Source organism: Pteropus medius, unplaced genomic scaffold, assembly GCF_902729225.1.
Source record: "Pteropus medius unplaced genomic scaffold, Ma_sr-lr_union100, whole genome shotgun sequence".
NCBI lineage: Eukaryota > Metazoa > Chordata > Mammalia > Chiroptera > Pteropodidae > Pteropus > Pteropus medius.
In genome coordinates, this window is record NW_024351730.1 from 24,451,103 (window position 1) to 24,478,605 (window position 27,503).

Genomic DNA, 27,503 nt, shown 5'->3' on the forward strand with positions numbered 1-27,503 from the left:
TTTATTATTTGGATCAGAGTCTGTAATCCCATGGCACGTGAAAAGCCAATCACCAAAAAGCAATGCAAACTCAAGCCCCCGCCAAGCTGCCTTACAGCCAACCCCTGACCCCCAGGAAGTAGAGAGCCACAGAGTATTTGGGGGCTGGTAATATCTGAGGCACTGGGGGATCACTCATCTCATAGGGCTTTCTTGTAACAGCCTTTCAAAGCCACACAAGAAAATTCATATATTGACTATAATTAGATTGCTTAACTCTGGTTACCCAAGCAAGAGTTTACATCCTTAAACAATCTTGCTGTGGATTTGCAGGTGGACAGGAGTGGAGAAGATTCAGTTCAGTTTTTCATCCTTGAACATTGGTACTCAGGGAAAACAATGGTCTTTGAGAAGCTCAGAGAATGGGCTTTCATCTTCCCTTGGCAATGCAAGCTTTAAAAAAATTAAGTTACGTTTTCCCATGGTATAAGTTGCCTTTAACTGCCAGATTTCAAGTAAATGGTGGCTTTTGGAAACCTCTGTTAAAGGAACATGTCAGTTGCCACCTGGAACAAGACAACTTTACTTGCAGTAATCAATCTGGACTAGGCCTGGATTTTTTTATCCAGTCAGCAGCAAATGCAAACCAGTGAGAGCAATTAAGCATGAAGTTATGAGTACCAATAAGAAAGGCTGCTCCAATGATTTTTTTTTAATGATCTCAGTAACTCTTGTTCCTCTTTCCATACGGATTGGTGACAGTGGATGAAAGGGCAGAAGAAATGACCATCGGTGAAGTCAACTACTGGAGAAGTCTTCTGAAATGACTAGCTAACTCTTCAGCCCACACATCTAGAGAGAAAAGAGAGATTCCCACACTTTGAAGAATCAATAAATACATCTTTGCCTGAAGCTTATGGCTCTTTGAAAAGAGCAAGAATCCATGGTGAGACAAAGCAGCACAGACTTAGTACAAGATACCAAGCTGCTTAGTAAGTGGGTAGGCACAGACTTTGATGGACTGAAATGTCACCCAGCCCAGAGGCCTGGCTTTGCTACCAAAGGCTCTGCCCAGCCCAGGAAAGTAAGAACACAATAGACCACGCGTCTGCTTCTCACGCCCAGACCCACACCACTTCAAAGGCCACAGCAAGCAGCCAACAAACCTGCCTCTTCTGTGGTGTTTTTCATTTAGCTTCTTCTTGAAATGAGAAGGAAATAAGTTGGGCCCAACAGAGAGAGGGGTGTAGGGAGGGCGGGGATGGGGACAGATACAAATGATAGAATGTAAGTGAAAGCCTTTTTTAAAAGTCTAGACACAGTCATTTCCGTTCCTCTCCATCCTTCTTTAACCCTTACCTACCATCCCCAAGAAGACAAGGAATAAAGGAAGGCACTAGTCCACAGTGTTTGTGGAGGTGCAGATCTCCCCTGCGGAAGGTTCAGCCATGAGCTGTAAGTGTACCCCGCCCTACGCACGCGCACACAACACACACACACACACACACACACACACACACACACACACGCACACACACAGCCTCACCTTCTCGATCGTCTGGTCATGACGGCCTTCCTGGAAGACCCGGGCCACCAGCAACGTGATGCTGGTCACAAGCAGCAGCAAGGACAGCGTCCCCACCGCGTAGAAGCAGCACCTGCCCATTCTCCGCTGGGGTCCCGGGCCGGGCCGTGATCCAACAGGACAGAGGGAGAAGCAGCTGCCGCGGTCGCCGCAGGAGCTAAACGCCCGAGACCCTCGGGCGCCCACGGGCCGGGGGCGGTGCGCGCGAGCCCGCTGGGAAACCGGCCGGCTGGCCCGGGACGGGGACGGGCCGCTTGGGTTTCGGTTTCTCTCGCTAGGGCATCCGCGGCGCGGGCCTGGAGCGGCTCGGGAGCGAGAGAGGCGGTGCACAGGCCGTGACGCTCGCCGGCCGGCTCGCCGCAGCCCCGGGAGGCGACAGGCAGCAGCTGCGCGGGAAGGCGCGCGGGGCGGGGGCTGAACCCGCAGTCATGTGCCCCGCAGCGCAGGCGGCGATTCGGCCGGCGCGAGCCGCTCCCGGCCCGGGCGGCCCCCAGCGCCTGCGGCTCTCTAACCCCGGCCAGGCCCCGCCGCGCCCAGCCCTCCCGCCGCCGGCCCCGCCACCGCCCCGGAAAATCGCCTGTCGTCCTTGGCGCATTCACTTTCCCACAACGCGGATCCGTACTGCGGACCTACCGAGTGCCAAGTACTGGACATTCAGTATAGATAGCACATTGCCCCAGTTGTAGACAAGCTCACAAATTAGCAGGGACGCTGTTACAGCAATTACAGCACAGTGTAACGAGTGCTTTTATGAGGTGCGTGCTAAAATTTGTGCCAGCGAGCACGTTCTGCCCCGTGACTTAGGACCCCACAACTGAACTGGGTTTTGGGGCATGTGTGTAAGGGTTGTCACGTAAGGAGCGTGCATGAGGGAGGGAGGAGGCATTCCAAGGAGAAGAAAAAGGTGTGCTAAGACATTAGGGGTGAAAGAGCAATATTGTAGGAGGAAAGAGGAAAGTTACTCTTGATTATAGGCTTAAGTGTGCAGAATGTGGAGTGGGCAGTGTTGAGCCTCTTGGGGTCAAATTTTGAATGGCTCATTGTATCCCATAGAAGAGTTGGGACTTTATCTCCCAGCAGTGGGAGTCTGCAAGAAGCTTCAAGCAGGTGGCCCTGACCTTCTTACCATAATGACCTGGCGCCCAGGCTAAAGCCTGCACACAGCAGGGACTCAATAAATACTAGTGGAATGAATGTCAACTATATGCCAGGCCTTGGCTAGGTGCTTGCATACACCTACTTATTTAATACTCCCAGCATCCCTGCGAGCATCTGGCTGTTTGTCCCAGTCCCCACAATGCAGTGCCAGATAAGAGCACTGTGCAAGAGATTGATGAGGGAAAGGGACAAAGAGCTGGATCTGGGGTGCAGGTGTGATCCTCGAAAAGGAAAGGGGCAAGGAAGTAAGGTTGGATGGAAGGAAGCATCTTATACTGTAGTCAATGCTAAGATTAAAGTTCAGCAAGTCCCTGGAGGTTCCTTGAGCCAAATTGGCCTGTTCTAGAAATCCAACAGTTGCCAGACATAGGCCTCTTGTGCTTAGTCATAGGCTGGGAGCAGCCCTAGGAAACTGGCCTCGGCACTGACTTGGGGATGAGTATCAGAGGAGAGATTTCAGAGCTCAGCCACTGGGGCAGGGCCATTGGTTAGTTACATTCTGCACTGGAAGATATGAGATGTACATTTGCTTGGCCACTATAGTAGTTATTATTCCATTTTACACACAAGGAAACAATGGCTCTAAGAGTTAAGCAACCTAACAAGCTCAACCAGTTTCCTAAGTGGTGGATCCTGCCTGCACCAGAATGCAGGCCTGATGGCTTCCAAAGCCCTTATGTTTTCTACCCTGTGCATTGTTGCCTCTGAGCTGCCATCAGTGAGAATCTGGGGACAGGGAGTTCAGCTGGGAGACTTTGCTAAGGACTTGGTGAGATGCTATGATGCATTAAAAGTGGTGGCAAATTCTTTGACACTCCTGTTGAGAAGTGTGGGTCTATACCAGCGGTCCTCAACCTTTTTGGCACCAGGGACTGGTGCTCCTATGAAAATCTAATGCCTGATGATCTGAGTTGTAGCTGAGCCAGTGATGCTGGCGCTGGGGAGCAGCTGCAAATACAGATGAAGTTTCACTCACTCACATGCTGCTCACCTCCTGTTGTGCAGCCCCGTTCCTAACAGACCACTAACTGGTAACTGTCCGTGGCCTGGGGGTTGGGGACCCCAGGTCTATATCTTCTTCCTTTAAATTTGGGCTGGAATTAGTGATTTGTTAAATCAACGTAATACGGTGGAAATCACCATACCCTGGAACTTCCGAAGTTAGATGATGATAAACACCTTGGAACTTTTGCCTGGGCCTCTGGAAATTGTTGCTCTTAGAGCCCTGAGCCACTACTAAGTCAGCTCCCCTGAGGTCTCCATGCTGGAGAGAATGTAGGAGAAACTGCAGAAAGACACCTTGAGCCTGCGGGAAGAGCCTGTTGGCCCCCCACTGTCTCCAGCTATTTGAGTCTGGGGCCCCAGGCATAAGGAACAGAGTGGTCCCTCCTTGCTCTGCCTAAAATGCAAAATAAAGGATCGTTTTCAGCCACTAAGTTTGGCCTAGCATGTTACTCAGTTTTAGATAACTGGAACAGATTATGAGAGCAGGGCTGACTCTGGGACATTGGCAATGACAGTGGCTGCCTACTCCCAGCTCTACCCAGCTATAGCTACTAAAGGTCTTCGAGCAGCAGCCCCAGAGAACCAGGCCTGGGGAGGGTCTGGAATTATTCAAGTCTTCCAAGCCTTGTGGTCACAGTGCCTGTGGGGTCTCCAGTCCTCATGTACCCACAGTCGGCAGCCTTTCCCTATCATCAATCCTGCCCTATCTGTCCTTTAGATTGAAGTTATCTACCTAAGCTCTTCCCTATGTCCCAGTTTGCTTAAGGGGCCATGCCAGCCTACTCACTCTCACTCATCCCCTTCCTAGGCATTGGATGGAGTCCTCTGCAGTCTGTGTCTTTTTCTTCACTAACTAGAAAAAAGAAAACCTGCCTGCCTGATTATTCAGCACCTGGAGGCTCATGCTCAGATTGAACCCTCCCTCCTCTTCCTAATGAAGACCAGATTTTCTGTTTGCTGGCTCCATTCTTAAGAGCAAACTCCATAGTTAACCATCCACTCCAGCCTTAGGTCACAAATCCTAGTTCAGTCTTCCTTCTCACTGTTCACTGATGTCCCTTCTTGCCTCTTGTCTGGGCCACTAGGGAGTAACAGACTGTGGGGATGGAGGGAGGGACCCAGATTTGATAAACACATCTCCATATGAGGAGAGTTTCCGAACAAGGGTGTCCAACTCAGCTGCCCTCGGTTCACCTTCCCTTAGAGGCTCTCTCACCTGGCCACCACCACTCTGTTGTTCCCACTGTCGGGTGTTTGGTAAGCTGCTTCCCCTTTAAAACTCTGGTCCAAACTGGACAAAAACCTCTTTCTTGATTCTTAGCACAGCTGACCAGACTAGCATTTTAAAGATGTACTAAAAACTAAGAGCAAAAAAGATCTAATTATAGAAAATACAAACGGCTTTAAAAAAACAACTCATGTTCCCAAAATTGCAGTCTGTGATCCCACAGTAATTTCTGTCTTGTTGTAAGGAGCTGACACAACCTTTTAGCAACTGGCCTGGCTATCTTGGTGTTGCATTCCATCTTCTTCTCCACCCCAAGGCAGCTACTGGCAGGGACTTTACCCAAAGCCCCCAAATTCTCATACAAGCTTCCCAAAGCTCCTTGGTACCTCCTTATTTCTGATCTATGGGACATGTCACCTCCACTGCTAATTGGCCCTATTAAGTCTTTTTTTGTGCCATAGAATCATATCACCCTACAAGTGGAACTCCACAGGGAATGGCTGCTACATGGCAAGTACACAGACTAATAACCCCTTATCGCACTCTGGAGGGTCAGACGGTGTGGGAAGAGATTACTGCTGCTACTGGTTAGAAGGGGAGGCTGATGCCCTGACAGGAAGACAATTAGTTTTCCCGGCGACCTCACTATATGTAAAATCAGAAGAACAAGAACTTTGAGAATGGCGAGTGCCTTTAGGAATGAACGACTGTTGGTACCCATTACGAATTACACAATCATTCGGGACTTAGGAAAAGGACTTCCTTCACAGACTCTAAGACAGACTCCATGACAACAGACTCTAAACCCTGGGGAAGGAAGAAAGGTTTGTTGCGCCCCACCTTAAATTTAGAATATTGATATTATACTCAAAGGTTAAGCATATAGTCGTTGTGTACTTTTATGCTAAAGGTGTTAATGTGTTAAATGTAAACATTTAAAATACACCACAATTTTTACAACCCTGTTTGGTAGACAGTCTCCAAATATGATGGTCAACACCTCTTCCTTTCTTCATAGGCTCCTGCTGCTCCTGTGATCCAGGTGGAGTTTGTTCCTCTCCGCTTATGTCTGAGTAGGCCTTGGGTACTGCTTCGACCAGTGCAACGTGAAGAAACTGATGACAGTGACCGGGTCTAGATCTAGGCCTTAAGGGATTTGGCAGCTTCTTCTTTTACCTCCTCAGGCTCCAGCTGCCATGTTAGAAGCTTGGATTTCACGACTAGGTGGAGAATGACCCTGGGGAATGACAGGCCATCAGGGACGTCACAGCCCATCTAACTCCCAGATGAATATAGTCGTATGCTACATGGAGCTGAAACGAGGCGCCATCCTGGCTGAGCCCTGCCCAAACGACAGAATTGTGACAAAATGAATGAAGGTGAATGAATGAATGTGTTTTAACTACTAAGTTTTGGGGTGGTTTGTTATGACATGGTAGATAACTGAAGCACCACGTTTTGTTATTTATTAATTATTTTAATAGTCCAGGAGTCTAAAAACTAAGGGAAGTGACCGTAGGCCTTGCTTACTTTGTGATCGGCTTGGCTCGAAGAGGTTTCTAAAATTCTTGACTTTCTTACAATTATTTGAAGGTGATCTATAAAATGTACCGTCACAGCCTAGTGATTTGACATTTATTTCTAAATGTTTGTGGAGTATCCTTAACCCTGAGCAATGCAGGATCCCTAAGAAAAAATTTCTGTCTCCTCTCTTTCTATCTTACCAATCGGCCCAAACTTCTTGCATCTACAGAAAGAACTCCTTTATGAGATAGTTACAGCTCTCTGGATTAGAGCTTCCTTACCATGTATCTGATGACACTCTTCCAGCTTGCCAAGGCAGAGAGAATCCGGGAAGTTGTGCATGACTCTGTCTGCTGCCTCCTCCAGCCAGGAAACGCTATGGCTCCCTCATTATCATCCTTGCACCCAAGCCAGAAAAATCTTTTCTAGTTTGTTTGGTTTCGCTTTTAGCTTTATTCTGCTTGTTACAGGAAACTGAAAATCCTCCCTCTTCAAATCCTTCTCCCTTTTTGTTCCTTGAAATTGAAACACAACAACTAGGAAGAAACAACCTATTTCCTTGTTCCCTTCCCTCCCCTGAAACTACAAACATAGTCTCCTCTAACTGACAGATTAGGGGGAGGAGATAGTGGAGGAAAGAGGAGAAAAGAAATAGTGGGCAAAAATATGTCAACAATATTATCTGCAGCTTGTACAAGTGCCAAGCACTGTGCTGGCAGCACTTCATTTAACCCTCACGGCCCACAGCCTGATGGAGTAGATACTCTCTCTCTATTTTAAGGATGAGGAAACTGAGGCACAGAAGGGTTGACAAAGTAATCCTAAATCACATGGCCAGTTAGAAGCAAAGCTAGTATTGAAACCCAAGTCTGTCAGACACTTAAGCCAAGCTCCTAGCCTCTTAACCACTGCTTGAGACTTCTGGCTTTGTGTTTTCTGAGAGCAAAAGGAAAAACAGGTGAACATTGATGAAAAAGCTGTGCAGTACTAACATTCTTGGTGACGTGGGCAACCGAGAGGGGCAGTGGGGCTGGCATTATTTGTTTGAGAGAGAGAATACTTCTGCTTGTCTGAGCTTGATGTTGGACTAGAATGGGGATCCAAGAACGAGCTGCAGGTTCCCTTCAGCCTTAAGGGAGCTAAAAATATAATTTCTGATGTATGTTCTGATGCAAAAAGTATTGTAACCTGTTCTCACTTGAAGTAGTTTGAGGGTACTATCTAGAAGCAAATGAAACTAGAGTTGTTTGTTCAGATAGCCGTTCGACTCAGTGCGGCAAAGCCAGCATATTATGAAATATCAGGGCAGTCTGATTCCTGCACGTTATGAAATCAGGGCTAAATAAACAACACAGGAGTTTACAGTTATTCTCTAGTGATTTATTTCATAGATAGTTGTTTCAAATGTGAAAGTTAAATTTGTTCAGTATCTATCTCTGGTGGGGAGAAAGAGGCAATGGGGAGTGAAGGGGGAAGTGAGTGAAGGGGTCAGGGCATCCTCTCAGCTCTGAGTGGTGGGGAGGAAGCATTTGGCTGGGGACTGGTTGTGGTAAGGGTTGGGGGTGGGAGTTAAGGTATTAGACTATGGGAAGGGTTAAAATAAGACCTGCACCTCACTTATAACTTAGTGCCCCACAGGACTGCTGGCCACCACACTGACCTCATTCTCTGAAATGCTTTGAAATGATTATCCAGGAGTCTCCTGTATGGATCCAACTTCAAAGATTATTATTCAGCTAACTTTACAACTGTTGGTTTCGAAACATTTCCAGTTCTCTGGTAAACAGCAAACATTGTTTCCTTTTAGCCTCAATAAAGAATGTTTTAGTATATTCATGACTAATGATTGCTTCAACTAAATTGCAAGCTGTCCTGAGCAGCACTGTTTTCCTGCATTTCTAATAAAACCAGAAGAAACAAAGATACCAATCATGGTTCTTCAAAAAGTTAAATAGAGACTTACCATATGTTCCAGAAATTCCACTCCTATGTCTATACCCAAAAGGTCTAAAAACAGGTATTAAACAACTATTTGTACACAAATGTTCATAGCAATATTATTCACAATAGCCCAAAGTGAAAACAACCCAAATGTCTCTCATCCCATGAATAGATAAACAAAACGTGGTCGATCCATACAATGAAATATTATTCAGCCGTAGAAATGAATGAGGTACTGATACACGCTACGACACGAATAGATCGTGTAAATGATATGCTAAGTAAAAGAAGGCAGACACAAAAAGTCACATCGTGTATGACTCCATTTATGTGAGATATCCAGGATAAGTAAATCCTTAGAGACATAAAACAGATTGGTTGTTGTTAGGGGCAGGCGTAGGAGGGAATAAGGAGTGATTGCTTAATGGGTATGAGGTCTTCTTTTGGGGTGATAAAAAGTTTTGGAACTAGCTAGAGATAGTGGTTGTAGAACAATGTAATTATACTAATGCCACTGAATTGTGCATTTTAAAATGGTTGGTTTTATGTTATGTGAATCTCACTTCAATAGAAATATATAAATCACAGGGGAATTTTATAAGAAGATAGAATATATGAAGGAGATGTATAGATATCGAACACTCCTAAGGATTTTATTTTCCTTTCTCATATACTGTTTCTGATTTGAGTGATAATCACTCTTAGAATATGATCTTTTGAAAAATTCAGTAATGGTAAGAGAGTTCTAGAAAGTTCTAGCACTTTTTCTTTCCCAGGGAAAAAATAAAATGGATAATCAGTCATAGGTACATTCTCTGTTATAAGAAGCACGATTGTTCAAGAATGGCTCTGGGTGTTCACCTGGGGTCAGCTGGGTTCCCAAGAGCTCCCTCATTCTCTCGGCAGAGACAGCACCCATACTCAGCTTCCCAGAGAACAGATGACTTCCTCTCAGCCTTCCTTACCTTCCCATGGGGAACTATATCCCACAGGCCCCAAGATCCCCAGGTGCAGGGCAGCTGGCATTCCTAATCAACTTCTATAAAGAGTAAGCACCCTAATTTCAAACTGCCTGGCATTAGACAATCTGTTTATTCCTTTACAAACAAGGCCAAGGCCACTTTCTCACACTTACCCTATAGGAAGGGAGATCCATGGGGCTAGGGGAAGGAGCTTTCCTCAAGAACCAGAACCCATATACTATTTAGCAGCCTTGACCCTGGTGTTATGAGTTTACACCAATAAAGCCTATTCTTTAATCTATGCTAGGTGATATTGTGGAATTAGTCCCAAACTTTTGAACAGTAAGTGACAACTCTGAAGGGGTCTACCTGGCACATTAATAGCTGTGTGAAACCTAAAAATGAAACTGCACATTTTAAAATAAAGGGTCCTTGGCTATTATCAAAAAAGCAAAAAATAACAAGTGTTGGCAAAAATATGGAAAAATGGAACCCTTTGCCCTGTTGGTGAGAATGTGAACTACTGCAGCCACTATGGAAAACAGTATGGAGAAGCCTCCAAAAATTGAAACTAGAACCACCGTTATGACCCAGTAATCCCACTTCTAAGTATATGTCCAAAAGAATTGAAATCAAGATCTCAAAGAGATATTGGTACTCCCATGTTCATTGAAGCATTGTTCACAATAGCCAAGACATGGGAGAAGTCTAAATATTCATCAATTCTGAATTAACAAAGAAAATGTGGTATATACACACAACGGATATATTATTCAGCCTTAGAAAAGAAGGAAATTCTGACATTTGGGACAACATGGATGGGCCTGAAGGGCATTATGCTAAATGAAATATGCCAGTCATAGAAAGACAAATATTACATGTTACCACTTATGTGAGGCATCTAAAAGTGTCAAACTCAGCATAGAGTAGAATGGTGGTTGCTAGCAGCTGTGAGGAGGGGGAAACAGAGAGGTATTAGTCAAAGGATACAAAGTTTCAATTATAACAGATGAATAAGTCCTAGAGACCTACTGTACAGCATAGAGCCTATAGTTAACAATACTGTATTGTATACTTAAAAATGTGCTAAGAAGGTAGATCTTAGGTTAAGTGTTCTTACCTCACACACGTAAAATAATAATTAAGAAGGTGGGAGGAAACTTTTGGAGAAAATGGATATGTTTATGACACAGATAATGGTGATCGTGGCTGTATACTTATCTACAAACTCATCAAGTTGTATATATTAAATATGCACAGCTTTTTGTATGTCTATCAAACCTCAACAAACTAGTTAAAAAAAAAAAAAAAGAAAAAGAATGAGGATCCTAGCTAAATATACTATCAGAGTTCTACATAGAACCTCGAGAGGCTAAGCAGGCCCAATCTTTTACCTGAAATAAACTCTTAATATTAGATGGTACAAAATATTACTTTTCGAATTGAGTCTCCAGTTCTTCCAAACAACATTCACCTTGTGGAACTCCAGGGATTGTCTCTCTGATCATCTGCATCGTTTTTCTTTTCCCCTGCCCACAACCCAGCTCTGCCCTGGAGGGGCCTCTCAGGTTTTTTGCCACCATCAGATACTCTAGGGGGTCCGCAGCATAAACCCATCCTTTCTTTGCTAATGTTGAAAGCCTCTCAAATTATCGAAAGTTAAATATCACCTGCTATATAGCAGGCTCTATTCTAAGGACTAAACAGATATTAATACTTTTTCAAAGGGCTGAGCAGGGGAAGAAACCCCATCTGCTCATGGATAGTCCACCAAGAAGGATTCAAAAGCCTCAGCTGAGTGGCTGGTTTATGTCTTGCTCAAGAGGAGTTCCAAGCTCAGAGGAAAGGCAGGTGGGAGGAGTCTGGGCTAATGCAAAGAAATGGACCATCTGGGTACAAGAGCTTTCTGGCAGGACCAGACTTAGACAAGTGGGTCCCTCAGACTAACAATAATTTTGTACTCCTTCAAAATCGAATTTTTACAGATTTGTTCAACATCAAAAGTAAGGCTGTGTGGGGGCTGGTGGTAGAGGTCAGCCTCTTTTCAAGTCCAGCTCTGAGGCCTTATTTGCACACTCATTCAATTACATAAAGTCCTATAGTTCATGAAAACTATCCTCATTGGAAGCGCTTTATTTTAACTCAAGCCTGCTCTTTGAGGGCCTCATCTCCCACCTACACATGGCTTATCCAAGTGTCCGCCTCAGCATGGACAGTGCTTTGCCCCAGAAAGTCTTTGGAAACAAAACTGTTTCCTTCTTGGTACATTTCTAGAGAGTTTTAGGTAATTTATATCCTGGAAACGGTTGGGTGACCCGCCCCTTATCTGGTCCTACTTTGCCAGAAGTCTAATTTTGAGGAGAATTAATCAGAAATAGTCTGGGTCCTGTTAGAAGATAGCAGAATCCTATATAATCCAGGATGAGTATTATTTGTCCAGGCTCAGAGCAGAGAGTGTTCCAGTAGCTCTAGGGTCCTCTTGGAGAACTAGGCAATAACTTCTGATTGCTGTGAGGCCTGTGGTTTTCTCCTCTGGCCTTTCAGCTGGCTTCCCCCATTCCCAGTTTGGGCCTTTTTCCTGCCTTATTTTCTCCCTGCCATGCCCCTTCTCCACACTCTCTCCTTTAATCTCTTGCTATTCGAAGTGTAAAGTCAGGACAGGTAGCATCAGAACCACCTAGAAGAGCTTGTTAGAAATAGAAAAAGAAGCTCAGGCCCCTTTCTGGACCAACTGAACCAAAATTTCCGGAACTACCTATGATTCATGTGTATATTAAAGTGTGAGAAGCACAGCAGGCTAGACGACAATCCTTCAAGCCTGGGTCATAACCTGCTTTTTATAATCTTCTTCCAATGGGCCTCAGAACTGGTATTTGCGCTCTCCATTTCCACCCAGGGCCCCACATACACTTGCATTTAAAGAACAGTGCCCCTGGTGTACTTCCCACTCCCAATGTCTCATTGGAGAACTGCTGATCAGTTGTCTTGGAACATTTAGGCTTGATCTTCCAACTGTAAAGATAATTTGTTTTGTTGACCATCTGTGGCAATATTAGAAAAGAGAATTTTTTTCTTTAGATCTTGAGAAATAATGAATGAAGGAATATAAACTCTTGGATACTAATAGAACCAGATATGGTGGACTTATGAACACGAGATGAAGGTCTTTGCTATGTGTCCTCAAGATGTCTTTCCTGGAAATTGAAAGCAAGTGTCATACGAAAGAGAATATAGAACTTTTGTTGTTTTGTTATATGCGTCTTACTCTTGACACTGCATAAAAATGGACAAACGGAGGCACAGAAAGATTCAACCATGAGATTATTTCTGTAGTGCCTGGAAGAGTTCCCGGAACATAGTAGTAGGTTCTTAATATTTGTTGAAAGTTGAATGTTAAAACTTTGACAGATGGATTTGAGGATTCTAGTTCAGGGAGGATGAAACTCTTTTGTCATAGTCATCTCTGTACTTGGTATTATTCATCGTTCTAGAGTACTCCATATATAGCTGTCTTCAATGTGCTTTCAATAAGCAGTTCTATACAGAGCACTTTAGGTTGGAATACAACTAGATTTCAGCTCTACTTCTATGTGAACTTTATGAGAGCAAGACATGGGTTTTATTTATTTCTGTACCCTAGGAAGTAGTATAGTGGAACACAGAAGATACAAATATTGATTGAAATTTTTGATAAAGCTGTCTATTGAGAATATTTGCACTTGCTGAAATTTTGAAAGGGAGAGAAGGAGGGAAGAAGAGAGACAAGGAAGGGGGAGGAAGGGAGGGAGAAGGAGGGGGCAGGAAGGGGGAGAGAGAGAGAGCGAGGGGGAGAGAGACAGAGACAGAGAAAAAGAGCAGAGAGAAAGAGAGAGATTAATTTTGGGAAAGGAGTTGTGTTTTCAAAACCTCAGATCTGTTTAGCTTCCTTCATTGGCGACAGCCATTGGCTATAGCAATCTTAGTTTTCTCTCAACTGATCTCATCTCACATCTTCTCAGGAATCTGCCTTCTTTCCCTGTTGGTACAAATATATGAAGTGATCGAGAGGATGGATGAAATGCATGTGGGTTACTCTACCAAAAAAAGCATGACCTGACAACATTGTCCAATAAAATCCAAATTGGATTTTATTTTCTAAGGCATTGCTGACCTTATTCTTAGTAGGTAAGTTTGTAGTGTGAAGATAAAATGCACCGGACAATTAAGTAGATGATTTTATTCAGGTTATTGCAATGGAGAGAATGCTCATTAAGGAGGAACAAATAGCTCTAAGAAAGAAAGACGATCTGGGGTTTTATAGAGGCAGGTAAACAAGGAAAGGCAAAGACAGTTCTTATCTCTGCTAGGCAGGGTGGTCCTTTGTAGCTAACTGGAACACAAAATGGTAGGGAGACTTCTCAATTGCTTTCTGGGAGCACAGGGCTCGGATAAAAAGTTCAGCATTGTCAGTGGACTCTGGAGCTCCTTTATGTTTAAATCCTGCTTCGATCACTTAGTAGCTGTGTGACCTTAGGCAACTTACCTAATCTCTCTGTTTCTTCGTTTCTTCATCTTCCAAATGAGAAGAATAACAGTATTCACCTCATGAAGTTTAAGGATTAAGTCAAATGAAGCATAAAAGTACCCGCCACTATGTAAGTGTTCAATACATGTTATTATCATTCTTAGGTATTTTGAATAGACAGAAATTAGGTTTATAAGGGGGCACAAAACTTGGTGCTCTCATATCAAACTTTACAAAAGGCAAGAAGCCTCAGATAAGACAAATCGTTTTTATGCTTCCCTAAAATGTTGACACAAAGAAATGCTGAATATGTACAAAATAAAATAACTTGGAAAGTTTCTTTTAAAATACTAAATTATAAAGTCACTAAAGAATAGTTAAAACCTTTTCATGTGTGTATGTGTAACTTTCATTTATATACAGTGGTCTACTGGAATTTGTTTAAACAAATAGTTTAAGATAATGCCCCCGTCATTATTTCATTTTGGGGAATGTCAGTCTTTTTTTAAACTTCTCTTATGGCTGATTTAAACAATAAAATTAAGATAAATTTCATTTTAGGGAAATAGTTTTTAAAATGTAATTTCAAACTCTTTATCTTTGATAAAATTAAGGGGAACATTGGAAAGCGGGGAGCCTCTATCGTATGCCGGGGACAGTGGCAGGCACTCCTCATATTTTCCTTCCTTTACAGTAATCCTATTATTCTCATTTTACATTTGAAAAAATGTGAGTGAGTCTCAGAGAGATGAAATAATTTGCCCAAGATGACGAAGCCAGTAACTAACACAGATATGGATTCCCAGTAAGGGGATCAAATCGTCCATTGTTGAAGGAAAAGAAAGTTGTTTTCATTTTCGTATTACTACCTGATTATCATGTCCTGTTGTTTTATAAAGCTGGTTCGAGAATTTCCCAATGCACAGATCACTGAAATTCATTGAATTATTCTATATAGAACCCCTATTTCAGAAATCCCCTGAATTATAGCCCTAATATTTATGGGAGCTTAACTACATGCTAGGCACTGTTGTAAGCACTTTACATGTGATAACTCATCTAATGCTCACAAAATCGAATGAAGTAAGTGCTGTTATTATTTTCAGTTTTATAGATGAGGACATGGAGGCATAGAGAGGTTAGATGACTTTCCCAAGGTGGTACGGCTAACAAATCATAGAGCCAAGATGTAAATCTAGGCTGTCTGGCACCAGTGTTTATGTTCTTAGCTCTCTTCTATAAGCTCTGACACCAAAACAAAGTGGAAAAGTCACTTTAAATTCGTACATATATGAAGTGGTTTGGAGAGATTAAAGAACACTTTAATTAATTGTCCTAAACCGACAGAAACCTGTCAGGCTGGCTTTTCAGGTTTAAGTCACTCTATAATTACCACAAGAATTTTCAAGGAAAATCATTAAAACAGACAGACATTAAATGATTCACCTCAGTATATGCACAATAATCTGGGTTCCTTTGTTTCTGTAGTAATTGACCAAGTCTGGAACTTTTCAAGTTATAGTTATTTCATGTAATAAGATGATCAAGGGTGATGTGTGAAAAGCATGCTTTAGGTAAATGTTGGCTTGATTTGGTATAAAGAACAGTAAAAGTATGTGCAATTCAGGGTTAATTTTAGTCCTTGAGATGTCTGTCTGTCCCAGTCCTGTTACATACATTGTCAGTGTCACAGTAAGTAAAATCCAACCATTCTGAATTTGGGTCCATGAATGAGTTTGGTGTATGTCCTCTAAGTCCACAGAGACTGAACATAAATTCAATTAACATCTGTAGAGCTCTTTGTAAGCTACCATGCTAGGAGCTAGGAAGAATGGTAAATGATTTATCAACCTCCGATGGCTCAAATTCGATGATAGAGTCAACCACCTTGAGTATTCTTGGTGAATAAAAAAATTATAAACCATAGTGATAAATACCATTGAGAGCATGAAAAAGGTCTTCTTTTCCCCCACTCATTGAACTTACATTGGACATTGGGCAAAGCTGAACCAGATCCCTAGGGAATGTCATGCGTTGATTGACTTGGGTTGGGTAACTTGTGCATACCTGAGCCAGTCATGTGTGGAATGCAATTATAGTGGTTTATACTAATGTGAGTTAGTCATTAGAGCTGGGTGCAGTTTTTCTCTCCAAATGGATGACTGCTAAACGATGGAGGAGGGGTAGGATAATTACTGAAGAGGCATCTATAATGTCCACTAAAAATTGCCGCGTCCTCTTTCTACCCTACTGTGTGACAAGGTCCGGAGATGGGGACAGAGGCTTCAAGGAATGCATCGTCAAGAATGAGGACATGGCATGTGTTTAGGGATAATTGGTTTCTTAGAAACGATCCTATTAATAGGGGGAATTTGGGTAGCACAAATTCCAGTAAGTGTAAACGCTGTACAAATGGATTTCCTCAAAACTGGCTCTGAGGAAAAAACAGTAAATTCCCCGCGTACGGAATCAGCTCTAGTCACCCTGACGTATCCAGAATGCGTAAACTCTTTATTTGAACAATTATTAAGGGAAATTCCTTTTGATGCGCCTCTTAAAGATATTATGAATAAATTATAACAAGCTGAATTACTGGAACCAGTTTATACTCCTGTTCCCACGCAGTTAGTAGAAAAATTAGTAAAGGATAAGAAATTTACTCATAAGCCTGTGCCTACTATGGAAGGGCCTCCTTTTGTGGCCTAGTGGATAAATAGAAAACTCTGGTATCCACCTAGCGGGGCTAATAGTATGAAAAGATTACCTGATCTTCCTTTGCCTTATACAGGAGCTTATAATAAAGATAGTATACATATAGTGAATAAAGATAGAATTCATGTGCCTTATTGTAGTTTAAGTTTCATAGAAAGGCTGGCTAGGTCAGGATCTCCTTGGTGCTTAAAAAACAAAGGAACAGAAACTTAGCTTATGAAAGCAGCTTTGTAAAACTGATTTTTATAAATATTTTCCTCATTACTACACCAAGGAAACTTTTGAACAGCTATGAGAAAGGTTCAGCTTGAACTTTAGATATAGCATAATCAAACAGCGTTTAAAAGATTTCTTCAGGCAGAAAGAACAACGTCTGCCCACAAGCCAATGCTTGCTGTTATGAATACATCTATCTATCACCTTTACTTAAATCAAACTGTATCTTACGTAATAGATATAAGAATTAAAAGTTTAGATTGTTCCATCAGGTAGTTCTGTTCTAATGATTGAGAGAAAAATGTACTAGTTAATCATGAACATTAATAATAATATACTCTATAAGATTTTCTGCTTCGCCTAACCACAGAAATTTAACTCCCTGCTACCTTAACAACAAAGTATAATCAAATGCCAAAATAAAAAGTATAAAAGTTGTACTCAAATCACAATAAAACGGAACAGTGTCACACAGCCTCTGAGTTGTGTAGTCGACTGTCTCCCTCGCCGACGCCTTGCCCACCTTCGGGGCCCCCTGGATCCTGTCGTGGCTGGACCGCGGCAAAAAATGCTAAATCCTTGACACTTAATAAAAGGAAAATTATGAAGGGAGCTCTGTTGAAGGTAAAAGAAGGAAGGAAAGATTCCACCTCTGAAAAGATGTGGGATTAGAGTTGGGACTTTAAAGACAGCAGCAGAGATCCACTACTAAAGGATTATTAGGCAAAGGGTACAACATAAACAACAATAATAAAGAAAGAATATAAAAGAGATGAATAGAAAGTAGAATAATATAATTGGAGAGGAGAAGGAGAGGAAGTATGTGAGCAGGCCAGATTTGGGAGGCTTTGAATGGCAGCTGGAGCAGTCTGAATGCATTCTATATCTAGTGAGGAGTCGTGGAAGATTTTAAAGAAGGTTATGGCATTATGAGGACTGCGCTTGCCAAGACTAAAGATTCTTCTGTATCAGGATTCGCTCAGATTGGGCTGAATGTCTCCGGGTCACCTTGTGTTAGGCTAAGCCTTGCTCAGCCTTCAGGAACTAGGGGCACAGTTTCCTTTACCTACACTTCCCTGTCAGATTTTGATTTAGCTCAGAGCACCTGTTTCCACCATTCTAAAAATATGAGTGCAGTCTTTGCAAGACAGTTGGACACTGTCCTTTGGGTTGGCCGAGGGACCTGTCAGGGCCCAGGGGAGTTTGGTCCCTCATCTCACACTTATCCTCAGCACAGCCACCTGTAGAAGGCGGGGTTCCTAGCTCAGCCCACTGATCACCAAGAATTCGGTACATAAAGGCAACAAGCCAGCAAGGAGCAGATTTAACAGAGGCAAATCAAATTAATCTATTTTACCTATTTAGGTCCAGATTCCCAAGTCTAGGAGGGATGTGATGGGAAAGAGAAAAGGAGGGTGCTTACTCATGTCAGGTTTAAAGAAATAACAGTTTATAATAAAATTTCGACTCCAAGTATATTCAATGGTAGCAAGAGGACATTAAATATTTTAACCAGCCAAATGCAACTTGTTCACTAGGACAAAATCCTGTGAAATGCTTTGTGGAGGCTACACTCTTCATCGTGGTTCTCAGGGAATGTCTGCCATCTGAAGAGCTCCAGTTTGAACTCTCTACTTGTATTAGAAGGAAAAAAGGGCAACACCTTATTTCCTGGAGTAAACAAGATAAGAATAACTGAACTAGAATAACTGAAACAAGACAAGAATAACTGAAATAGAGGAAGTATGTGACCTATATTTGATTTCAAGCTTGTGTTGCTAACAAATATTTTTTATACTTGTAATAGAGAAAGGAATGTGACCAACCAATGGATACACTCCGGGAATGTTTTGGAACCAATATTCCTTGAGTGCTTCCTTTGTTCTAGCATTTAGCTCAACAGTTAATCTTTGTCTTGCTCGATATGGTAGCCACCAGCCACATATGGCTAATGAGCACTTGAAATGTAGCCAGTGCAAACTGAGATCTGCTTAAATTTCAAAGACTTAGAATGAAAAAAATGTAAAATAGCTCATTAATATTTTTTGTTGATTACATGTTAAAATCATAATATTTTTGATACACTGGGTTAAATGAGATGTTATTAAAATTAAATTTTATCTGTTTCTTTTTGCTTTTTAAAATATGACTACTGGAAATTTTAAATTGTATATATGGCTCATATTTGTGGCTTGTGTTATGTTTCTATTGGAGAGCACAGCTTTAGATTGTGCATCCTCATAACCACATTATGATATAGACCATTTTTAGGTCTATTTTACAGAACAAGAAACTGCTGAGGGATAGAGACTGTATTATTCGTCCAGCATTATTCAGTGGTTGGGCTGTGGTTGAAAACCCAGATTGGTCTTAGCTGCTATACTACATTGCCTGTGCAGCTTGGTTTATGAGTCGTTTTACTGGGCAACTCAAACGTAGAACTCTGGGTTAGAATGTGGTTCCCCCAATAATTGTTTGCATGAGCTTGAGTGCTTATCTTAATTTCCTCATGTCATTAGATATGAGCTTAATAAATCAAATAAGTCAATAGTGCATTATTGTTTTATTTGAATCCCTTCTTTGGCTTCACAATCTATGGAAACAAAGATTCAGTTCAATTTGACAAATGTTTCTCTAGCATCACTACGTATAATGGTGAAAAAGCCCAAATAAATACCATCACATATGTTAATTCCTAAGAGGAAGTTAATTATGTTCGGAGTAATACCAGGATTAATGAACAAAATACGCTTAAACTTCTTCATTTGCAACATGAGAAGAGCGACATTCACTTCAAGCTCGATGGATATCAGATACGATATGGTTTCTAATTGATATTTCTTATATTAGCGGTTCTACACATGATTATTTTTCATATATTCTTACAACCTCGTACACAAAGAATCTTGTGGAACTTGAATAATTTTGGACCAAGAAAATCATATCAATTCTAAAAATAAAAGCAAGGGCAAGTAAAATCTGGTGACATGGTTAAGCATTTCTTTTCTATTATTGTCAAATTTTAATTACGCTGATAAGAATTCAAGTCCTCCATAAGATGCTCCAAATACTTTTTGCTTCTTATTTTTTAGTGCAAAGTAGCTCACGCTTTGAGGCCACAGTTGACTCTTGAAAGCATGAAGCAGGATTTTATGGTATCACTTACATTTTGTTGTGAAATTCAAATCTCTGCTTATGTGTGAGTGCAACTGATAAGAAAATCATGACATCTAGAATACTCTTCAAGTAGGCTCACATAAAATTGTCATAGAATTTTGACAGTGCCCCTGCTTTATCCAATACCTGTCACTAGCTCTGGCTCCTTGCTTCGCCCTCTGTCCCATGGTTTTGTTCTTAGTACTGTAAATGAACTTGGCCTTGGAGCAGGTATTGTTTCAGCATTCCACAATCCACAGTGTGTTCTTTCAAATTACTTCTCAGTGCCCTGTAGTAACTATTTTTCTGACAACTTTTTTTTTTTCCAACTTCAGATACAACACATTGGTTAATCTTATTCTTTAATTCATGGCCCTCCATTATCTACTGGGTATGCAAGGCCCTTGCTTATTCATTCATTCATTCATTCATTCATTCATTCATGCAATCCTTTCACCCTCCTGTACTCCTATTCCTCTGTTCCTCTTCATAGGCAATCATTCTTCAGTGTTTGAAGTATATCCTCCTCTCTTTATGAGTTCTTGTAACATTGTTTGTATGCATGTGTTTTTAACTTATGTAAATCATATTGTAGCAAAAATTTCATTCCGTGTCTTTCTCCACTCAGCACTATATTTAAAAATGTCTAACCATGTTGCTGAGTATATATTTAGACTGTTGCTTCTAACCGATACCTAGTTATCCATCCATTTTCACTCATGCGTATCAGAGAAATGGACATGAACATTGTCTTCAACTCACCAGTACTATTAATAATGCTTCCATGAGTAACCTCATACATCTTCCCTCATGGGTAAGAATTCCTCTGGATTCCTATACCTGGAAGTGGAAATGCTGGGTCATAAGTAACATATGTACCAGTAAGGTTCTACTAGAAAAACAAAAGCCACTCTAAGTATGTAAAACTAAGAGATTTTAATGATGGGAATAGATTACAAAGGTGATGGGAGAGCTGAAAGTCAAACAATGGATGTGAGATAAACAATTGCAGGAAAGCCCCTACTACATCAAAACTGCAGGAATTACTCGTAACAGGATCCTGAGTCTGATGGAAGCCGGAATTGTAGGGGGGCTGCCTGGTGGGAGCTGAAAGAGGAGGCAGATATACAGATAACCCCTTGAGAAGAGAGGGAGAGAGAAATATCCTGACTTTTCCCTCCCCTCACTCCCAGTTTCCTATCAGAGCCTTCTGCCAGCTGAACCTACCCCCAAATGCAGCCTGCAGGTGCCAGGGCTTTCCTTTGGGTTTATTTGGATATTTTTCTAATTTGTTAAGTTGGACTCTTATTAATTTTCAAACTTCCTCTTTTTTTGCATTTTTTTACAACTTTTAAAAATTGTGGCAAAATACACGTAACATAAAGTTTGCTATTTTAACCATTTTTAAGTGTAAGAGTCAGTGGCATTACTACATTTATAATGTTGTGCAACCATCATCACTATCTATTGCCAAAATATTTCATCATCCTAAAGGTAAACTCTGTATACATTAAGCAATATCTCCCTATTCCTTCTCCCAGTCTCTAATAGCTTCTAAGTTCTTTTCTATCTCAATAAAGTTGCCTATTCTAGATATTTCATATAAGTGGAGCCGTATAATATTTGTCTTTTTGCATTTGGCTTCTTTCACTTAATGTTTTCAAAGTTCATTCCTGATGTAGCATGTATCAGTATTTTATTTCTTTTATGGCTGAATAATATTACATTATATATGAATAATGAATATATATTGACTGTTATAAATAATTCATTATTACATATGATAGTGAATATATAATGAATAATATTCCATTATATATATGTATGTTCATTTGTTTATTCATTTATCTGTTGATGGACACGGGTTGTTTCCACCTTTTGGTTATTGTGAATAAGGCTGATGTGAACATTGATAAAAAAAAATCTGAGTCTCTGTTTTCAATTCTTTTGGTATATACCTAGAAGTAGAGTTGCTGAGCCATGTGTTAAGTCTATGTTTAGCTTTTTGGGGCATGCCAAACTGTTTCCCACTGCACGATTTTATAGTCCCACCAGCAATGCACAAGCGTTCCAATTTCTCCATATCATCACCAACTCTTATTTTCTGTATTTGTTTATTTATTATTATTATAGCCATCCTAGTTGGTGTGAAATAGCATCTCAATGAGGTTTTGATTTGCATTTTCCTGTTAATAATATTGAGTATCTTTTAATGTGCTTACTGGCCATTTATATATCTTCTTTGGAGAAATGTCTATTCAAGTCATCTTGCCTATTTTTTTAAACTGGTTGTTTCAGTATATCTGATATACTAACTGTTTGAGTCAGTATATGACTGAGTAGTATCATCATCTTAATATTAAGTCTCCTAATTCATGAACATGGAATGTCTAGACATCCCTTTATTTAGGTCTTAATTTTTCTTCTTTTTTCAGTTTAAGATCATTTCATTCTAAGTATCATTTTAGCTGCATCCCACAATTTTTGATATCTTTACAGTTACTTTTGATACTCCATTTTGATATCTACCTGACCCATGATTTGTGTTTTTTTTATTTTCAAATAAATGCCTTAAAATATGAGTTTATTATTGACATTTAATTTAATTGCATTATGATCAGTGTATATGAGTTAAATGATACCAGTTCAGAGATGTGTTGAAACTTGCTTTATGAACTTACAAATATAATTTTCCATATGTTCTTGAAAAGAATGCGTTTTCTGTGATTGTTGGATGTAAAGTTCTAACATCCATTAGATCAAGCTTTAAATCCTTTGTCCTCACTGACTTTTTGGGTCTGTTTGATTTATTACTGAGAGTTGTATTAAAATCTTCCTATTAGAATAGTATATTAATCAATTTCTCTATATAGGTCTATCGATTTTCTTTTTATATTTTAACCTATGTTCTTAGGTGCATATAAGTTTAGAATTGTATGTCTCTAGTGTGTCTGTGTATGTTAATTGAGCCTCTTATCATTATGCATATTAATGTATTTAATAATCTTTATATATCTTGAATGATTTTTTTTTGCCTTAAATTCTGTTCTGTCTGGTATTAATATAGTACATTAGGTTTCTTTTGGTCTGCCTGGTACATCTTTCTTTATACTTCTTTAATCTATATTTTTATCCTTTTCTCAATTAAATAAAAAAATTCAATTATTTTAGAAAAATTGTTTTGTGTTAATCTCCGCTAACTAGATGTTATTATTCGTTTATATACTCCACTTTAAAAAAAAAAAACTATATATATACAATTTTCTTTTTTCAACATTCTATCTTCTTAATATTCATTTTTCCCCCTCTACCTGAAGTGCAGTCTTTAGAATCTTCTCTAGTTATGGTCTGCTGAAGATAAATTCTGCCATTTTTTTGTTTGTCTAAAAATGTTTTTAAGCCTTATTATTGAAAGATAGTTTTGCTAAGTATACATTTTAAATCGATGGTTGTTTTCACTCAAACTTTGATTATTTTACTGTCTGGCTTCTATTACTGCTTTAGAAGTTAGCTTTCAGTTTGTTTTTGTAAGTAATGTATCTTTTCTGTTTGGCTAATTTTTAATGTCAGCTATTTGTCTTTCGTATTCATGGTGAAATGCTAAGTAAGATTTTACTCTATCTTATTCTGGGTCAATTGTTCTTCCTGAAATTGAGGATTTATATCTTTAATCACATCTGGAAAATTCTCAGCCATTATCTTTATAATATTTCCTCTTTCCCATTCTCTCTACCATCTTCTTATGGAAATCTGATTAGAAGTATATTAGACTCCATATCTTCATATCTCTTCTCTTCCATATTTTCTACTTCTTTTACTGTACTCTGGGCATTTTTTCAGAGCTATCTGTGGTTTACTAATTTTCTCTTAAGCTATTGTTAAACTAGTCCACGGTTTTTAATTGCAACGATTATATTTTTTATGTCTATAAGTACCATTTGATTCTTTTTCAAATCTTTGAAAAAGTTTCTTGTACTTTGCTCATATTTCCAATTTGCTCTATTATTTCCTAAGTATCAGAATGTTCAGAGGCAGAATGTAAATAAATATGATTAGTTATGTATATAACTATATATGTTTACATAGTTTATTTACATTCTGGCTCTGAACATTCTAATACACAAAGTTTCTGTAATCTGATTTTGTTCTTTGTTGTTTTTACCAACTCTTAGTCATTGTGCCTTATTTCTTCATGGATATTGTTATTTTTGTTGGTGAGCTCAAGTCGTTTTGAATTTATCTGTAGGAATTCTGTGAGAACTGGGCTGAGGGTACAATTACCTAGGCTCAATGTAGTCCTACAGGGACAATTTGTAATATTTTGTTCAGATGCAAAGGGTTTCTACCAATCCAGGACCACTTTACAATTTCTCAGTTTAAACTTCTGTTGTTTTTGTTGTTCAAATGCTTTTTTTCTGGAAAGTACCAGGAACTAAGTATTGCTGAGTATGTAGTAAAATACTACAGTGACACTAATTAGTCCTTGAGTGGGAAAGGTGCAGTAATAGTGTTTGGCAACCTTGTTATGGGTAATCTTACTTGGAAATGAAATGGTCACGTTACATGGTAATAAGGCTAGAAAAATACCTGAACATCATCATCCTCACTCCTAAGAAACATATACTCATTAGATTACTGTATGCAACACATTTTACCTTTGTGTTGCAAGGGAGAGAGAGAGAGGGAGAGAATGAATAAGAGATTCCCTGAGTCATGACTATAATTAAGGTATGGAATGAGGTAAAATAAAAAGAATGTTGTCTCTTACTAGATATGGAGACAATATTACTACATGAAGCAAATATCAACTTGTGAGAATGCAAAGTCATGAAAATGGGTGCTTTCTCCTTAATTCATGTAACAAACACTAGAAACTAAAGTACCAACATGACAAGGACCAAGTCCTGTTTTATTCTCTATCTAGTGCCTAGTATGACAATAATAGACAATAGTTGTTGAATGAATACCTACTGTGTGCCAGGCATGGTACTAGGAGCAAGATGGACATGACCCTTAACCTCAGTCTTAGGGAGAAACCCTACTTCCTCAAAGTAATTAAGGTTGAATTTGCAATCAAACTAATATCAAAGATATTATTAAAGAGAATAAAAAGAACGAATTGGGTTCCTTACAATGATTACATTTGTACCTTTTTCCATTAACAACTCTGTGAAGTAGGTGGGTTAAATATACTATGCCCAGTTCACAGCTGAGATAATATAACTCAGCAGTTATTGAGGGATTCTGTATTGTCAGCACTGTGTTAAGTGCTTTACATTTATTATCTCATTGAACCCCCTAATAACCCTATAGGCAAATACAATTATTTTCCCAATTTCAGATTAGGAGAGCAATGAAGCCTAAAGAAGTTTAAGTAACTGGGTCCAGGGGTGCATAATTGTTAGGTGGCAGAGTGAGGATTCATCTCAGGCGGTGGGACTCTAGGGCTCTCCACTGTGCGCAGAGAAGGCAGCTGAACTCACACAAGTGAACATGCTACAACTAGTACTATTCGGGGCTCCTTTAAGACTTTCACATATTTACTAGATTCCCAAAGGTGGAGCTAATTTATTCTCAGAGTCTTAAAATGAGAAGACATCTTTAAATGACTACGAAAATTATCTCGCCCATAACAAACACAATTTAACTACTGCAATAATTTTGAGACAGGAGAATGCTTTGCTATTTCTTCTAGAAGCAGTGCTTAATATTTAAATCAGAAACCCTCAGAAGTAGCAAGAGAACTTAGCAAAACCAAATCATATCTTCATGCAATCCATATTTACATAGGCATCTGCCTACCAGGGCCAACTGGATGGCTTTACGGAAAATTTCAATGGGAAAATGAAAACGCCTTTTCAACAGATTAAAACAAAATTAAACCAAGGACCTGGTCATTCCCCCTTTCCCTGCCAGTTCCCGGCCCCCGGCATCGGAGAAGGCTGGGGTGCGGCTGGGTTGGGCTGCGCAGGAGCGCGTTCCGCCGGAAAAGCAAGGCTGCGCAGGGGGGCCCTGGGTTGGCCGCTCCCGGGGCGAGTCTGGGCAGCGCACAGCTACACCGTCTCCTAGCGATCTGAGAGACCTGAACTCCCACCACCAAAGGCCCGGCCGTCGCCAGGAAGCCAGGGCCACCATGGCGGACCACATGCAGCCGTTCTGGCCCGGGGCGCTGACGCGGGTGCCGGCAGGAGCGAACTGCCCGCCACGGTAAGGGCAGCGCTCTGGGCCAGGGCGCATCCTGCGGATGCCGCGTGGGGGCGCCGGGACCAGTTCTTGCTGGAGCTGGGGTGAGGGATGGGGGATGGCCGGTGGCCACAGAAGGCTTGGCTGGAGGCCCGCCTACTTTTCCTCCTCGAGGTGCCCGGCACCTAAATGATTATATTTAAAATAGCCAGCGCTCGACCCTTCTCGTCTCAAAGGACACCTTTTTTTTTTTTTTTCCTGTTATCCTTACAACCCCCAGGGGGTTTTCCAGATGGAAAACCGATGACCACAGAGTCCTCTGTGGAGACTGATTTAGCCTATGCGACTCACCCTTCTCCAGGTTAGGCAAGTGGATCCTGAATCTCGCCTGAAGGGTCTGAGGCACCTGGAACTGTTGGCCAGCCAGTGACTGTAGCTAGGCTGAGCTGGTGTTCCGGGAGTGCCTCGGGTACTGGGGCCGGTCTGCTGCTATTTTAATGCTTGGTGTCATGGCCGCAGGGCAAGAAGCGAGGCTTTTTGCTTTTGCTGATTCCTTGAGCTATTTATGAGATTGGAATTTCACTCGCTTGAGGCTATGTGAAAGTGGCAGTTAAGATTCCAAAACTCTATTGTGAAAAGCGCTACCGTGAACATAGGGGTGCACAGATCTTAACAAATCAGTGTTTTGGTTTTCTTTGGCTAAATACTCAGAAGTGCAATTGCTGGGTCAAAAGATAGTTCTATTTTTAACTTTTTGAGAAACCTCCAAACTGTTTTCCATAGTGGCTCTACCACATTTCCATTACAAAAATAAAAAAAGATTCCAAAAGTCTAGAATCAGAAAGGATAGAGTGGAAGGCCAGTTCTCCTCTTGCCTGCAAGGTGACCTTAGGCAAGTTAGTTGTTCCTTCTAAGCTCAGTTTTCTTAACTGCAAAATGGAGACAATAAGAGGAATCAACTTTACAGGATTGTTGTGAGGATAAACCGACAAAGCACATGTAAAGCAATTTACGGCCCATAGTGTGCATTTGTATACATGTTAGCAATTATGAACTTTTTGGGCATCCCCTTTTCACCCGTTTTCAAACTTTTTGTTTTGAAATAATTATACATTCGCAAGAAGTTGCAAAAATAGTGCAGAGGTCCCATGCACCCTTCCCCCGGCTGCTTCCAGTGTACCATCTTACATAACTATAGTTCATTACCAAAGCAGGAAATCCACATCCGCACAATGTATTAAATCGACTGCAAACTTTAAATTTCACCAGTTTTACTTGCATTCGTGTATGTGCATAGTTCTCTACAATTTTGTCATATGTATGCGTCAAGATACAAAACTGTCTTCTCAT

General features: G+C 40.7%; 2 protein-coding genes and 2 long non-coding RNA genes across 8 annotated transcripts in view; 2 read left to right on the plus strand and 2 right to left on the minus strand.

Moving 5' to 3' along the window:
• The window catches only part of SCARB2 (scavenger receptor class B member 2), a 58,450-nt gene extending 56,596 nt beyond the window's left edge, over positions 1-1,854 (minus strand). The window contains exon 1 of one of the 2 annotated variants that reach the window (XM_039845489.1): positions 1,526-1,854. In XM_039845489.1, the coding sequence (XP_039701423.1) occupies positions 1,526-1,645 (120 nt within the window). In that variant the 5' untranslated portion in view covers positions 1,646-1,854. Of the gene's footprint in view, positions 1-1,149; positions 1,186-1,525 lie in introns of those variants that run through there. The other variant, XM_039845490.1, reaches the window with a different exon arrangement.
• Positions 1,291-8,311, plus strand: LOC120588230 (uncharacterized). 2 transcript variants are annotated; one of them, XR_005649167.1, is made up of 3 exons: positions 1,291-1,434; positions 5,974-6,334; positions 8,108-8,311. It is a non-coding gene; the product is annotated as an uncharacterized LOC120588230 (long non-coding RNA). The 2 variants fall into 2 exon arrangements; XR_005649168.1 differs by lacking the exon at positions 1,291-1,434 and adding an exon at positions 5,451-5,779.
• On the minus strand, positions 5,837-26,763 carry LOC120588231 (uncharacterized). Its single transcript, XR_005649169.1, has 3 exons — positions 26,505-26,763; positions 20,733-20,810; positions 5,837-6,297 (listed from the first exon to the last, which is right to left on the minus strand). It is a non-coding gene; the product is annotated as an uncharacterized LOC120588231 (long non-coding RNA).
• Positions 25,597-27,503, plus strand: part of FAM47E (family with sequence similarity 47 member E) — a 40,885-nt gene continuing 38,978 nt past the window's right edge. For 2 of the 3 annotated variants that reach the window (XM_039845492.1, XM_039845493.1), the window contains exon 1: positions 25,597-26,177. In XM_039845492.1, the coding sequence (XP_039701426.1) occupies positions 26,104-26,177 (74 nt within the window). In that variant the 5' untranslated portion in view covers positions 25,597-26,103. The remainder of the gene's footprint in view (positions 26,178-27,503) is intronic. The other variant, XM_039845494.1, reaches the window with a different exon arrangement.